At 61.9% G+C, this 14,643-nt stretch overlaps 8 protein-coding genes across 8 annotated transcripts; 2 read left to right on the forward strand and 6 right to left on the reverse strand.

Annotated features, from left to right (window-relative positions):
- Window positions 1-1,225: 1,225 nt before the first annotated feature.
- Window positions 1,226-2,621, reverse strand: COLE_01770 (uncharacterized protein; the record flags this gene model as incomplete). Its single annotated transcript, XM_018426880.2, has 4 exons — window positions 1,226-1,339; window positions 1,415-1,663; window positions 1,695-1,938; window positions 1,984-2,621. 4 exons carry the CDS (start codon window positions 2,619-2,621, stop codon window positions 1,226-1,228), a joined length of 1,245 nt encoding a protein of 414 aa, XP_018276886.1.
- Window positions 2,622-3,566: 945 nt separating this feature from the next.
- Window positions 3,567-4,141, reverse strand: COLE_01771 (uncharacterized protein; the record flags this gene model as incomplete). Its single annotated transcript, XM_018419585.2, has 2 exons — window positions 3,567-3,766; window positions 3,808-4,141. 2 exons carry the CDS (start codon window positions 4,139-4,141, stop codon window positions 3,567-3,569), a joined length of 534 nt encoding a protein of 177 aa, XP_018276887.1.
- Window positions 4,142-4,735: 594 nt separating this feature from the next.
- Window positions 4,736-6,802, forward strand: COLE_01772 (uncharacterized protein; the record flags this gene model as incomplete). Its single annotated transcript, XM_018419586.2, has 3 exons — window positions 4,736-5,311; window positions 5,457-5,716; window positions 5,857-6,802. 3 exons carry the CDS (start codon window positions 4,736-4,738, stop codon window positions 6,800-6,802), a joined length of 1,782 nt encoding a protein of 593 aa, XP_018276888.1.
- An 82-nt stretch (window positions 6,803-6,884) lies between these two features.
- On the reverse strand, window positions 6,885-8,242 carry COLE_01773 (uncharacterized protein; the record flags this gene model as incomplete). Its single annotated transcript, XM_018420942.2, has 4 exons — window positions 6,885-7,739; window positions 7,774-7,916; window positions 7,949-8,011; window positions 8,050-8,242. The coding sequence occupies 4 exons, from the start codon at window positions 8,240-8,242 to the stop codon at window positions 6,885-6,887; spliced, it is 1,254 nt and encodes a 417-aa protein (XP_018276889.1).
- A 272-nt stretch (window positions 8,243-8,514) lies between these two features.
- Window positions 8,515-9,387, forward strand: COLE_01774 (uncharacterized protein; the record flags this gene model as incomplete). Its single annotated transcript, XM_018423904.2, has 1 exon — window positions 8,515-9,387. One exon carries the CDS (start codon window positions 8,515-8,517, stop codon window positions 9,385-9,387), a length of 873 nt encoding a protein of 290 aa, XP_018276890.1.
- Window positions 9,388-9,530: 143 nt separating this feature from the next.
- Window positions 9,531-11,215, reverse strand: COLE_01775 (uncharacterized protein; the record flags this gene model as incomplete). The annotated part of the gene is made up of 3 exons (XM_018426208.2): window positions 9,531-10,124; window positions 10,156-11,006; window positions 11,038-11,215. The coding sequence occupies 3 exons, from the start codon at window positions 11,213-11,215 to the stop codon at window positions 9,531-9,533; spliced, it is 1,623 nt and encodes a 540-aa protein (XP_018276891.1).
- Window positions 11,216-11,729: 514 nt separating this feature from the next.
- On the reverse strand, window positions 11,730-13,816 carry COLE_01776 (uncharacterized protein; the record flags this gene model as incomplete). The annotated part of the gene is made up of 3 exons (XM_018423905.2): window positions 11,730-12,057; window positions 12,090-13,358; window positions 13,440-13,816. The coding sequence occupies 3 exons, from the start codon at window positions 13,814-13,816 to the stop codon at window positions 11,730-11,732; spliced, it is 1,974 nt and encodes a 657-aa protein (XP_018276892.1).
- Window positions 13,817-14,043: 227 nt separating this feature from the next.
- On the reverse strand, window positions 14,044-14,542 carry COLE_01777 (uncharacterized protein; the record flags this gene model as incomplete). The annotated part of the gene is made up of 3 exons (XM_018423906.2): window positions 14,044-14,154; window positions 14,221-14,358; window positions 14,489-14,542. 3 exons carry the CDS (start codon window positions 14,540-14,542, stop codon window positions 14,044-14,046), a joined length of 303 nt encoding a protein of 100 aa, XP_018276893.1.
- Between the last annotated feature and the right edge of the window lie 101 nt (window positions 14,543-14,643).

Below are 14,643 nucleotides of genomic sequence, written 5' to 3' on the forward strand. Positions count from 1 at the left end.
TCTACGAGCGAGAGGAAGCCGGCCGCCGCATCGTGTCCCCGCACACACACGTCGTCCGCCAGGCTGACGGGCACGCCGTGCAGTGCCCCGACGGGACGGGCGGTGCGCGCGAACTCGGCGTCGAGGCGCCGCGCGGCGGCCAACGCGTCGTCAGCATACAGCTCGATGAGGCAGTTGGTCGCCTGCTGCGCAGCGGCGGCGACTTTGCAGTATGCGGTGGTGACGGCGACGGCTGTAAGCCGGCCGGCCGCGAGCTCGTCGCGCAACGCCGTCGCGGAGAGCGCGATGATCGCGCGCTCCTTCGCGTCCAGGAGGGACGGGGCGCCACGCGAGGGGCGCCACTCGGGCGGGATGCCGGCGTCGCGCTTCGCCAGCACGGCGTCAATGCGTTTCTGGGTCAGGCTACGGGTCATGGTCGGGCTGCTGGTGGTCATGGTGGTAATGCATGCTATAGTGCGGCTTGTATATGTACGATGTGTGTGTCCATGCTTGCTCCCACGCCAAGATGCAAGATGGTCGCCGATGACAGATAACGGCCCAAGCCGCGTCACATGACGGCAACGATTGACACGGCGCAACCACCTCCAGCCCACCGGCACCAATGCATGCAGAGCGATTGGTGAGGGACGTGCCGGGTCGGTGGGAGCGTGTTGCGAAGGTGGGCCGATATCCGAGAGGCCGCAGTCGTGCGACGGGCCGGAGGCACGTCTTGACACGGCGCAGTGTGCATGGCGACTCTTTGAGCAAGAAGAGGTCTCTGAGGCGAAGATACAGGTAGATGGTGTGGCGTGGAAGCGAACGACAATGAGGCCAGCGAGGGGCATGCCGTTACCCCGGGATTGGGTGATGGGCATGATTTGACCGTTATCTATTGCCCAGATTCACAGATTAGCAGAACACCGACGGTGTGATCAGCACCCCTGCAAGCAACATCAACGCTCTGGCTGCACAAGTACTTGCTTCGATCTCGGGGGTGTGCATTGACCACCGTGTTTGGGTAGAGAGATGAGCCACGAGTTTCGGCGCTGTCTCTGCGATTGCTCGGCCCCATAGCGCGGCTGCTCTCTCGCACCTTCCTGTAAACTAACCTCTGTCCTACCCTCCCCCCTAAACCCCATCCTCACTGTGATAAGTACAAACGTACTATCCATACTCTGTGACTATGCTACAGACATTTACGGGCTTCTCAGTTATCAGGGACAATGTGGTGTCAATGCGAGGCTGTCTAATGCTTGGGCGGGTTAGGATCGCGGAGCGAGCGCATTCTGAACGGCGGGCGCCACACGAACGCACGCCACCGCCAGGCGCGCTGCACCTTTTCCCACGCCTCCTTGTAGTCCTACATGTCAGCTTGTACTGGCGATACAGCTTGTTCTGGCGACGGGGCGACGGGTCACAACGCTCGGTCACTCACCCTCTCATGCTTTAGGCGGTGGTATGCGAGGGCCGAGTGGGGGTCCGAAACCCACCACCGTCCCCAGTCGGCGATCCGCCACTTGAGATCGATGCGGTGCAGCCCCGAGCGCGGGTCGGGGTTGCGTGGGAGGCGCAGCGTGTTCATGTCCTCCATGACGGGCGGGTTGCGGGCCATGTTGATGAAAGAGCCGGAATGATCATTGGGGATGGACATGGGGTCCACGCCGGGTTTGGTTGGAAGGGAGAACTGTATCAGCATCACAAACATGGTGACATACCATGAGTTCGCCGGTGCGCGCGTCTTCGTCCCAGTCTTGCGTGGCCCAGTCTTTTGGAATTTCGGCCGCGCCGACCGTCTTGATCACATTCGAGCTGAAGCCGTACATCATGCCCTCGAAGTAGTGCATGTAGCCCCACCACCGCGTTAGTGTCGTGCCAAAATAGGTGGGCTGTGCGGGGTCAAGAGTGACTAGCCAATCGAGGATGTTGGGGAGGAGCGGGAGCGTGTCCTCATCGCATTTGCTGCTGTCAGTGCCTGCAAGGAAGGCCGGTAGCACGGGAACGCACATGATGTACTGAGTAGGGCGAGGGTACGCGGCGAGAGTCTCCATCCACGCAATAGTCTTGCCGTTGTTCATGTTCTCGCCCCCCTTCGCGAGGCCATGCAGGAAGAACAGGTCGCCGTGTGCCGCCTGTTCCGCATCGAGCTCCTTGCGGTGCACCCACTTGTCCCCGTCGGGAGGGTATCCGAGGACGAAGCGCACTTCGACGAGGTGCCTGTACTCTGGCGGGACGGTCTTGAGGGGAGTAACTGAACGGAGGAACGCGCGCCGTTCCGCGCCCGCGACGCTCGGTGTGCTCATGACATGCAGCATGAGGAGGGCGGGGGACACAAGCGTGCCATTCTCGTACTTGGGCGCAGTGAGTTTGGGGACCGGCCAGCTGCCGGGCCACGGGGCGTTGAGGAGGCTGGGAAGGGCCTCATAGTTGTCGCGTTCTGGCCTTGTCTTGTCGGCGTAGTGGTGGGCGAGGTAGGCGGGGAGGAGGGCGTTGTAGAGATTTGGACGCTGGCGCTCAATGGATTCCCATTTGATTAGCCAGTCTGGATAGATGTAATAGTACCAGTAGAGCCAGAGAGTGATAAAAGCCAATGCGACCCAACGCGCGCGCATGATAAAACGGCGCGGGAACATGTCGGAACGCATGACAGAGATGGAGTAAAAGACGATTCAACGATGATGACGACGGCGGGGGGAGGGAGGGGGGCAGCGGCGGCGGCGGACTGTCTACTTTTGATATCATGCCGATCTGCCATTCCGACGGTGTTTGATTCCGTTTGGAAGTGAATTGGGCGTGCTAAAGTGCCCGCTGTGAGACATCTCTCAGCACTGCATGCACTGCATGGGTACTCGTTTTGCTTGCGGCGGAAACGGCGCTTATGATGGGAGGCATCAGATGGGAATGCGAGGGCGATAAGCACTCCGTGGGGAGGATATCATTGCGCCGAGGTCTTTGATTCAGGTGATCGAGACACAAGCGATGACACGCGACAAGTGATTGTCATGCAGGGCGATGGTTCGATTCCAGCAGCGAGCGGCGATATTTGCAGTGTCGCGTGATCGGCACGTGAGTCGCAGATGGTTGGCTGCAGTGTCACCTCTTGTCCGCGTCCCGCCTCTTGTGGCTGCTTGCGATGCGCGATGCGTTCATGTAAAGCCGTGATTATTCCAGGCGTTCTCTCAGATCTCCTCTATCTGACTTTCAAGTGCTGTCAAAAACATGTGAACAAGGCACGCATCTCCCTCGGCTATCCATTTCGGCCGTGCATGATAGAGTTTGCCTCCCCTCCTTCCGCCCTCCCGCACTGCATGGCTGGAATCCGCACCAGATGGTTGGCGGGTGGGGACGCGCCGAGCCAGACCTTCGAATCTTGGAATGCAGTTTGTTACGAGCAGAAATGGCCGTTCGTTTGGGGCTTCGCTTGGGTGCGCGCGTAGCAATGTGCCAAGAGCGCTCCCCGCTTGCCCCTCCATTCACGCTGCCAGATCTGACTGCGGGGATTGGCAGGCGCGTGCAGTAGGCCGACACTGCCCACCGCGCTGGATGGACGCGCTGTACGTACATGGCCAAGATATCTGCTTGTGCGGCAGCTAGCCAATGACCATGCACTGCGACGGCGAGCGCTTTTCACAGAACAGCAGCGGGTGTGCCTGTGACGTTAGGGGCGACCCGAAAGACATGTTCCGCTGACTCCGAAGACGGAGTCCGTTCCTGCATAGCTTCGGAAGACGTCGACGCGTCCCCGCCGACGCGTCTGTGAGGCCGCCCCCGACGTGGCCTCGGTCAGCATCTGGCCCCCTCAGCTTGGCACACGCCATCATCCTCGCTTACCCCCACAGCTCGCTACGTGGCACACGCTGCGGCTCGGTATCCTCGCCGCGCCGTCGCTACATGGCACGTTGTCTGCGCCAACGCCGGCCGATCGCGCAAGCGTGCCAAGGCGCCCAAGGCCGGCGCCATCGTGTCGCGCGTGAGACATGCATCGGGCGAGAATGTCGAGGCCAATCAGACGCTTGTCTTTGCCAAACTCGAGGCTGGGTGAGCGAGTACCCACCACCCAAACTTTCATGTTCCGCCATCCCTGATACCATTCGGAGAGGCAGGCCCGACGGCCGAAGCACACCCCCCACCCCCCCACCTGCGTCTCCCACGTCCGCCGTCTCATCAGTCGCCGTGGTCCTAGTGGCCCTCAGCGCCCCGGGCCCGCGGGGCGGAGCAAGACGTCGTGTTGTGCGCAGCAGCCAGTGGCGGGGCGTGCAATTGTCAGCGGTGGAGTGGAATAAGGATGTGGTGATACGCTGGGTGGAGTATTTGTGGCATGGCGGTCCCTGATGACTGCATCGGCCGATAAAAAAAGACACTAACGATATCATTTCATTGTCTGTGGCCAATCCACTCGAACGTATTGGTCACCAGTTGCTTGTCCTTGTTCAGCTGTCCAGCTGTCCAGCTGTCCAGTCTCCATTCCGCTTGTACTGCTCACAGCTGACACGCCTGCACACCGCACGTTTCCACAAGCACGCTCGCCGTTTGGCCGATTGCACGCATCTTTGCTCTCCTCATCCAGGCCAATCCGACCAGCTGCAAGCCTGGGCCAAGCCAAGCACGACCGTCGGCGCGCTCTTCAACTTCAAGCATCCTCAGCCCAAGCGTGGCGTCAACTTTCGCCTCCCGGCACCCACTTTACTCTTTGCTCTCTTCCCCACTGCCTCCATCCATACTCCGGACTGCTTGCCCAAAACCAAAACTACCGCTCGCCATGAGCGCCCCAGCTACCGCGCTCGAGCTTGAGCTCGCCAGCGCGCCGCCCCACAGCTTCCTGGGCCTGGGCGGCGCAGCGCCCGCCCACCTGCGTCTCGACGTCCGCGATCTCGAAGACTCGTGGTCCGACCTCGCGGCATACTTTGCCACCCAGCTGCCGGCCTCCAACGGCCTCTACGCTGCACCAAGTACGGGGTGCAGCGCCGCGGACGCTGCCGATCTCGAGGCTCTTCTGTACGGCGTCTACCGGCGCGTACACAGCACGCTGTGCGGCACGCGACGCCTCGAGGTCGGCGACTCTGTGCTTGCGCCGCACGACTATTCCTTCTTGTCGTCATTCAGCACGCGCGAGGGCCAAGAGTTCAAAGACACACGCGTGTTCAACCTCTACCGCGCGCTGGCGCCGCCGTCGCCCGAAGGCTCGCGGCGCATCGACAAGCCAAACTACATCCTCTATGCTGAGGTCACGGACGACGGCGACGTGTGGAGCGTCGGCGAGGGCATGGGTGAGGTCGTGCTCGGCCCGCGCCGCGGCGACGTCGAGCGCTGGCTCGACGCACACGCGTGGTCCAAGGTACGCGACGCCGGGCGCGAGGCCGAGATCATGGCCGCCCTCACTGAGCGGCAGCGCGCGCGCGGCAAGCGCGTCGCCCTGCACGCCGACGGGCGTGTCGTGAGTGGGCCGCTGTTTTGTTTGCTTGGGCGATGCTGACGTCCAGCCTGAAGGGATTGCGCGCGACGTCGCCGCCGACAACTACCGCTACGACGTCGCAATGGCGACGCGTACTTTCCGCGACTTTATGGCGCGCACTGGACTAGCACACTCGCTCTTCCATTTGCTCGCCGCCAACGAGATGTGCGGCGCCGTCCTCGCGTGGGCTGTCATCGGGCACAAGCTTGTGCGGATGTACGTGCTCGGCCCGAGCCGCATCGCGATCGAAGTCACACCACCCCGCTCCGCAAACTTTACACGAACACCGTGAGTCGCTCTCCACACCCATCTCGTGATGATACAATGCATAGTTCAATCAGAACCCCATGATCGACACATATCCATCTAGTCTTTCGCTCCTATCTGACTCTCCCTCCCTCACTGCCCACAGCTAGCGCTAACGCCAGACACATCCCGCCCCACGAGCGCGAAGGGATACCGTACGCGTCACTGGAGACGACGCGCGCCTTCGACCGCCTCCCCCACTCCTTCCTGGCGCCCGACGACCCCTCCGTCTTCCCGCCCGGGCCAAGGCTCAACCCCAACGCACTGCAAGCGTTCGCGAACGTCGCCGCCGCCTCCGTGCTCCGCCTGGGTGCGTTGGACTGCACGGCGGCGCTGCGCCCGCTCGCGACAGCGCGCCAGGGCGGCGTGGCCGCCGACATGGCCGCCGTCCTCGGCGAGCTCTCCCCCCTCCCCCCCGAGCTGTGCCGGTACATCGTCGAGCTGAGCCGTGGTGCGACGCTGCGGCGCGTCGCGTCGCCAGCGGCACAGCCCCATCCGCAGGTTCAAGCGCAGGCGGAGGAGAGTGCCGGCGGGCTCGGATTGGCGGGGCACGGCGTCGAGCTCGCCCCGCCGGCGACGTTAACGCCGAATCCCGACGCGGCGCCGCGGAAGCGTCGCGCCAGCGAAGCTGCCGAGGGCATCGAGCGCGCGACGGCGCGCGCGCGCACGCCCGTGTCGGCGGACGTAAGCGGCGGCCGCCGCTCCCCGCTGCGCATTGAAAGCCCCGAGCCTGAGACGGAACACGAACACCGCCCGCTTGACGAGCACGACTTCGACCACATGCCCCCCATTGTGCCGGGGCAGCGCGCGCGCGGGGGCATCGACTGGGACTCGCTCGACGCCGTGCTGGACCGCTTGGCGGTGTTCGTGCCCGTCACGCCTGGGGAGATGGACGCGCTCGTCGCCGCGCAGATCGAGGAGGACTCGGCGCCGTATCGCCCCTCCACCGGCTTCACGGCTTCGCCGGCGGCGATGGACATGGAGGAGGAGGAGGGCGAGGAGGAAGAAACCCCCCTCCGATCCCTCGCGGACGAGTATGACTCGGACGCCGAGTCCATTGTAGACTAGCTGCTAGCTGTTGTAGACTAGTGTTAGATTATTTGTGCATACTGTCATCTATGGTCTGTGGAAGGGGGGGGTTGAGCTACTTCTACTCGGCCTTGACGGTGTGCGTTGACGCGGCGGCGGGCGCCCCGGCAGCGGGGAGGGGCTCCATTTCAAGATCAACCTCTTCGGTTACATCCCACTTGAGCTTGGCGCGCAGGAGCAGGGCGACGTGCGTGAGGAGAAGGAGGACGGGAACCTCGACGAGCGGGCCGATGGTGGCGGCCAGAGCTTGGTCCGAGTCAACGCCGTACACTGCGACGCATACGGCGATCGCGAGCTCAAAGTTGTTGCTCGCGGCCGTGAAGGACTGAACGACGGCGGCCTCGTACGAGTATCCAGCGGCGGCGCCGCGCTTGTGGTTGAGGTAAAAGCCGAGCGCAAATGTGCCTGCCCACATAAGCACGAAGTAAAGCGTGAGGGGGACGAAGACGCGGAACACGAGGCCGATGTTGTCGAGGATGCGCGTCGCCTGCTCGGCGCAGATGATGATGATGGTGTACAGGAGGCCAAGGAGAGACAGGGGACTGAACCAGGGCAGGAAGACGTTTTCGAACCGGCGGCGGCCCAGAATGCCGAGCATGGCGAAACGGGTGACGACGCCGGCCGCGAGCGGGATGCCGAGGTAGATAAGCACGGCGATGGCCGTTTTGCCGTACTCGAGGCGAAGGGCGTCTTCCCTGGAGAGGATGTTGACGAATAAGATGCTCATGGGCGAGAAGAGGGCGATCTGGAGCACGCTGTTGACGATGACGAGGATGGCACAGTAGTTGATGTCGCCGCGCGCGAGGTGGTTCCAGATCATGACCATGGCGATGCAGCGCGCGAGACCCACGATGATTACGCCGGTGCGGTACGTCGGCTGGTCGGGGAGGGTGGCCCACGCAAGGCCGAGCATGAGCTGGGGTTAGGATGATAATATGGAGAAGGCTTACGAAGGGCGCGATGAGCCAGTTCAGGACGATCGAGATAGCCAGGTGCTTCCAGATATGCGAGGTGCCGAAGATGCGCGCGAAGCGCTCGTACTGAACCTTGGTGAGGATAGGCCACATCATGACGAGCAGGCCGATGACAATGGCTGGGGTGAGCGGCGCCGGCGTGGCGACTCACGAATGGACACGCCGTCAAGCGTAGCGCCGGAGAGGATTTTCTTGGTGTTGGGCACAAACTTGCCTTGCGTCAGCACCGCCTCCGCTACTCGAAAGGCTTACCAATCACCACACCAAGTATCATTGCCACAAGGATAAGGATGGAGAGCAAGCGGTCGAGCCACGACAGCCCCTTGAACAGCTCTCGGGCAGTGACACGGCGCTGGGGCGTGTAGTCCTGCTCGTCGGGAACGCTGATACTGCTGTTCTCATTCTCGGCGGTAGAGGCCGGTCGGCGGCGTTCGAGAGTGCTCATGGTGGGCTATGGACTGGATGGATAAAGAGAAAGAAGAGAAACAGAAAGAACGTGACAGAGTTTTATGCCAAGAGAGAGAGATAGATCGAGAGGAGCGAGTCGGGATTACAAACGTGGGGGGCGGATCAACTTTTCTCCCACAGCCTCCGTGCCTGGGCGGAACCAAGTTGCTCCGGCCGAGTCTGACAAAGCCCGAGGGGCCCTCCTTCATGTGACCGTCATCATTTATCATCCTCCACGTTCGATCTCTGGCATCTCGAACACTGACAGCCATGTCCTGCGCCGCATCCTCACGCATCCCCGCCAACGGCGACGACGGCACGCGCGACCTCGTGCGCGAGAAGTACGCGACTGCCGTGACGGCCGCGACCGCGACCGCGCCCGCGTCCGGCGACGCCTCGTGCTGCGGCTCCAAGGCCACCGCACTCTCCGGCACGGACCCGATCACGCGCAACCTCTACTCTACGGACGAGACGTCGGTGCTGCCGCCCGACGCCGTCCTCGCCTCCTTTGGATGCGGGAACCCGACGGCGCTCGCATCCCTCGCGCCCGGCGAAACGGTGCTCGACCTCGGCTCGGGCGGCGGCATCGATGTGCTTTTGAGCGCGCGGCGTGTTGGCCCCACCGGCCGCGCAATCGGGCTCGATATGACGCCCGAAATGCTCGCGCTGGCGCGCAAGAATGCCTCTACAGCCGGCGTGGAAAACGTCGAGTTCCTGCAGGGCAACATTGAGAGTATCCCCCTCGACAACGGGAGCGTGGACGTCATCATCAGTAATTGCGTTATCAACCTCAGCCCGGACAAGGACGCGGTGCTCGCCGAAGCCGCACGCGTTTTGCGCCCCGGAGGCCGCTTCGCCGTCTCCGACATCGTGCTTACTCGCCCTCTGCCGCCTGCCACGCAGAAGAACCTCGAGCTCTGGGCCGGGTGTATCGCCGGCGCGCTGACGGAGAGTGAGTACCTCGCAAAGCTTAAGGCTGCGGGGTTTGAGGGAGCTTCGATCGAGCCCACGCGCGTATACACGCGCCAGGACGCCGAGGAGATCGCGTCTGGTCGCACGCCAGAGGACGCCGAGGCCCAGCTCGTGGCCATCGATGGCGCCATGATGAGCGCGTTTATCCGCGCGACCAAGCCCAAGGCGTAGTAAGAATCGGCAATCGTAGGCGTACGTGCTATAAGTTGTACAGGATCATGAAGGAATGTGTATTATGACATTAAGCGGATAAAAGGACTGTCTGCCTGACAAACCGCGTTCTCACTAGTCCTCTGCTGCAATCTGGGACTCCTTCAAAACTTGTCGATGCGGCCAAGGACCCACTGCAGGTGCAAGTACGCCGCGCGCGGCGAGTACATGGGGAGCATGTGGCCGGCTCCCCACACCTGCACCCACATGAGGCCGCGCTCATAATGCTGCACGCCCATCTGGCCTGGCGTTGCCGCAATGCCCAACAAGCCTGATGCCGCATACGCGTCCTCCCACGCCTCGTCGACGATCTCGACGTTGAACGGCGCCGCCGGCGGGGCCTGGAATCCGAGTTGCCCGCCCCACGTCATGTTCTGAATGGAAAGGAGCGTAGCATTCGTCATGACGATGTAGTCGAAGTCGCCATTGGAGATGAGGACACGCTGCGTCGCGTCAATGACCCGCGGAAGTACAGCCTGAATCGGATCCGCGCTGGTATCCCCATTCTGGTGCGGACCGGCTTTACCGGCCCCGGCGACGAACACATCGCCTACCGCGCACTGCGTCCAGTTGATGGCGGGGGCGTGCAGCGCGGCCTTGACGTCCGCTCGATCGAAATATACCTCCGCGCCAGGCGGCGTCCACTTCGTTAGACCAGGAAAGCCAAGGACGTCCCAGAGGATCGGGCAAGGCTCAACCTGCGGTAAGTAGGGTAAGGCATAAGCTCACAATGTCGTAAGGGTTGAAGCAGGGATTAATGCTGAGCTCGGCGACCATGGCTGCGAGGAAGACATCGCACCTCCGGTTGGCGGGGTTCGAAATGTCCCATGTGAGCTGCGGCTGGTTGCGTGCGGGAGGGAACGTGAGGTACTGTTTGTTGCGGGCCTCGAAACCACAGTCCTGGTGTGCCTGCTTCAGTTCGGCGAGGAATGATGCGTTGAAGTTGAATACGTTGTTGTACGCTTCGATGTAAGGGTACGCCGCTAGCTCGTTCATGTAGTCGTAGCTGCCAATAACGGGGTCATAAATGAGGATGCCGGACATGTCAAAGTGAGTCGTGTCGTTTGCATCCAGCATCGCATTCGCAATGTACGGGACGTAGCGGCCCGCATAGCTCTCGCCCGTGACGTAGATTTTATAGTTGGCGATGCCGAAGATGTCCTGGAACCGACGGAGAAAGTTGAGGAAGTCGGCGGCGATGCCCTCCTGGCTTGTGGCTGTGGGCGTGCCCGTCGAGTAGCCCGTCCCGACCGGCTGGTCGACGAAGAGCATGTTGGTTAGGTTGGACCACGCGTACGGGTTGGGAACGGGTGCGAATGTGCCAGCCAGCCAGTTGATCGGCCCGACCTCTTGAAGAAAGCCTTCCATGGATGAGCAGCCCGGCCCGCCATTTAGCCAGATCGTGAGTTCGTCAACGGGCTCGCCGTCTTTCGGCTTGAAGATGAAGAAGAGGGCGTCGTCTTCGCCACTGGGCGTGGGGCTCGCTGCAGCGATGGGGTTTGCGCGGTCAAGCGGGATCATGCCGGCGTACATCTCGCCAAAGTCAAAGTTGACTTCAGGCATGGACGCGACGTAGTATGCTGCGCTTAGCTCCGCTTGAACGACGCTCACGCTGCGTTTTGTCGTTTCTGTAGCGCGCGGGAGTGGTGTTGTTCTGTCGCTTGTGCAACTCAGCCATGGTTGCTGCGCGGCGCGCCTTAAACTCGGCGTGATTGCGGAAGCCGACACGGCCAAGGGGGTCGGCAAGCGCCGTCGCGGTGAGCGCCACGGTAGTGAGAGCGAGGCGCATGGGTGCGGGGACAGGACGAATGGTGTGACGAAGGGGATCCAGGCGACTGTGTGAATTTGAGCTGTCTGCAAGCGTTAGAAGGCGTGAGTGTGCGATGAGACTGGTGCGAGATCCGAAACCCATGCGAAAGCATGTGCGTCTTGTAGTCAGCTCGTTAGCTTGCTAGTTTGCTGGTGTGAGTGCTGCGCACATTCATCAGGCTGAGCATGTGAGGTCCGTCGGCGCCAGTGTATATTCAGCTGTAGCTCTTGGCCCCGCAAGGGGTCTCCGCAACGCACTACCTTGCTCCACGCCGCTCCACGCAGGAAGCACTCGGGACCTGGCTACAGGCAAAGCATGAAATTTGCGTAACATTGGGCCTCAGCGGTAACTGCGGAACACAATGCCGGCGCTGCAAATCACAATGACGCAGTCGCCGTCAGCATTCCACAGAGCCGGCACGTGTCGCCGTCAGTGGCCGGGGCGGTGCTCGTAACAGCTCCTCACCCAGAACTGGTGAAGCATGCATGCAATGCTAAACGTCCCTTGGCCCGTCATACACCGCCTTGACGCGGGGGAACCGCAAGCTCTTGCCCTCGCGCCCAGGCACCTCGCTCACGCCAAAGTACTCGACCGTGATTGTGCTGCCGACGATGTTCTCGGGGCGCCGGAACCGCAGCCGCTGCAGCGCCGTCCACCCCGAGCCGACCGCCACGCGGTGGCCCTCATGCTCGATGATTGCGGCCGCGAGGGCCTCGTACTCGCCAAACTTCCCGTCCACGGCGAGGCGCTGCGTCGACGTCTCGATGTCCACAACCTCGTACTCGGCGTCCTGCCACTGCTTGTACTTGAGCAGGCTCGAGCTGCCGTCAGCGCAGTTGGCACCGCATCTCACCTTCGCGAAGCCTTGTACTTCGTGTCCTTGCGCAGCATGAGTCCTTCCCAGCCCTCGCGCGCGGCGCGCTCAACCATTTCATTCAGCTGCTCGCGGCTCACAATCTCCTCCTGCCGGAGCGCGCGGACCAAGCCCCGCTTCTGCTGGTAACGCGACAGCCATGCCCCGAGCTCCTGTACGAGCTTCTGTCGCTGCGCAAAAGTCTCATCCTCTACTGCTGGCGCGCCAGCGAAGGTTGACCAGTGCAGCACGTCGAACAGGAAGTAGGCGGGATACTGCACGGCACTGTACTTGCGCTTGACTTGCGAAACGGTCGCGCGGAAGTCCTCTGTCAGCCCGTCGTCCTCCCACAGCCGGCCCGCCGTTCCGTGATCGACCTTGGCGGCTTCTTCTGGTGTGAGGGGTCGCATGACGCACACCTCTCCGTCGAGAACGAGACGCCGCCGCCCGTTCTTCTCGGGAGACGAGTTGTCGAAGAGCACGAGATCCCTCAGGCCAGGGAAGCCGGGGAGATTCCGCCAGATGTCCTTCTTGAGGTTCTCGAGCGATGCGAACTCATTCCCGGATCGAGAGAGGAAGCGGACGTCGACAAGCCACGGCTCGCCCGAGCGCGGCACGGCAAAGTCAAGATATGTAATGCAGCGCAGACCGTCGAGCTTGCGCGACGCGTACCACTTGCCGTCCTCGAAGACTGGGTCAAACGGCGGCTGTGTGGCCTGGCCGAGCGCGACCTTGAATATCTTTGGCTCCTCGACAACGCGCGGCTCAGGCAAAGGCTCTTCTTCGACTTCTGGAAAAGAGCCTGCCGGTGGCGGAGGACTTGTCCTTGCGGTCGTGGGTTTGGTCTGCGGTGTAGCCTGTTTCGCAGCTGGCTTTGCTGCTGACTTTGCTGCTGGCTTCGGGGCAGCCTTCTTTAGCTCTTTCAGTTTCTTCACCTCTGGTGTCTGCCACTCAACGGACGAGAGCAAGGGGTACGCAATGCCACACATAAGCTTGCGACTGAGCAGGCGGCTGAACACGATGTAGGTAGGGTTCTTGAAGTCTCGGGCGTTCCCTATGATGCCGTGGTATAGGAGGAACTGGGCGACGGCCGCGCGCAAAGAGTTGCCAGTCAGCCGCTGCGCGGACAGCAGGCGGAACAGGTCCATCAGAGTCTCTGGAGGAGTGGGTACGGTCATGAACTCGCGGTGTCCTGGGGCTTCTTTCTCGAGGAACAATTCTATGCCCCGAACAGTGAGGACGAACGCGGGGACGCTCTTGTCGAGGACGCTATGGTCAGCATGGTGCCAGAGCGGAGAGGAAAGACGAGCATGTGATAGACAGGTAGGTTGAGGGGGACAAGGCACTTACAACTCGAGCAGTTCCTTCTGGTCGGGATACTCGCCTACGACGGCCTTCTTGCCCTTTTGTGTTGCGGCAGTCCGCTCGATCATCTCGCCGAGGCGGCGGAGCTGCTCGCGCACCGCGGCGGACGTGGCTCGCTTGGGATCTGGTGCGTGCGCATAGATAGAGGCTGGTACAAGGTCAGAGTCTGTGACCGCGGACGTCGATTCTGTCGGCGTTGGCTCGGTTTCTGTTGACGTGGACTGGTGTCGCCTGAAGAGGAGAGCGGGGAGAGCATGGGTAGATGAGATGTACGAGGGCAGCGGTGGTGCAGAGTTAGAGAGGGCGAGGGGACGGAGTGGTGGGCGGAAGCGCAGGAGCGCGCGAGCAGCAGGTCGCAGCATGTCGGAGTGGACGCAGAGATGAGGAGATTGAGAACAGAGCATCAACAACAAACTCCAGTCGTCATTGAACTTTTAACGGGGCTCCAGTATTTTCTCCCGGGTTTGCGACACAACTCTCAACCGCCGAGCACTTGGTGACGAGCAGCATGCTAGATCTGCCGACTACAAGTAAGCCGGGACGAGCTGGAAGAGCGCACACGCAAGAAAGCTACACAGATGCATACACCCTACTCGCTTTTGTACTCTGAAGGCGCGTCGAGGCCGACGCGCCTCGCGGTCGCCTTCACACGCTCCTCCTGGCTCATCGAGTGTGTGGGGTTGTACCGCTTGAGCAGTTCCTGCCGTCAGCAAACGCTCGACTGGCAGCCGCCTCGCCGCAGTCTGGCTTGCTCCGCTTCACTCACCCCGTATATCCTGTTCGCACGGAGGAAGTCGCGCGACTCGAGCACCGCACGCTCGACGGCCTTCGCATCTCCCACCTCGACAATCTTGCGGAAGTGCACCGCAACATCGGGGTTCCGCTTCGCCCGCGGCACGTTGGACTGGAGTTAGTGTCCCGCCCGAGTTCTGAGACTCCATCCGCTCTGGCAGTTACCCAGCGGCTCCATCCTCCCCTCTTGCCCAGCTCCAGAGCCATACAGCGCCTGTCCCCTCCAGTCCAACAGCACTCACTGAGAGACGGAGCTCGCGCAGAAGGGAGCGGTAGAGGTGTTTTCCGGCCGACATTGTTGATGCAAAGTCGTCGTTGGGAGGCATTGCGATCTCTCTCTCTCTCACCGACATTTTGCTTCCGCTCTGACGTCGGCTGTCTTGGCCACCCGACCATC

Source organism: Cutaneotrichosporon oleaginosum (assembly GCF_008065305.1).
Source record: "Cutaneotrichosporon oleaginosum strain ATCC 20508 chromosome Unknown ATCC20508_contig02, whole genome shotgun sequence".
NCBI lineage: Eukaryota > Fungi > Basidiomycota > Tremellomycetes > Trichosporonales > Trichosporonaceae > Cutaneotrichosporon > Cutaneotrichosporon oleaginosum.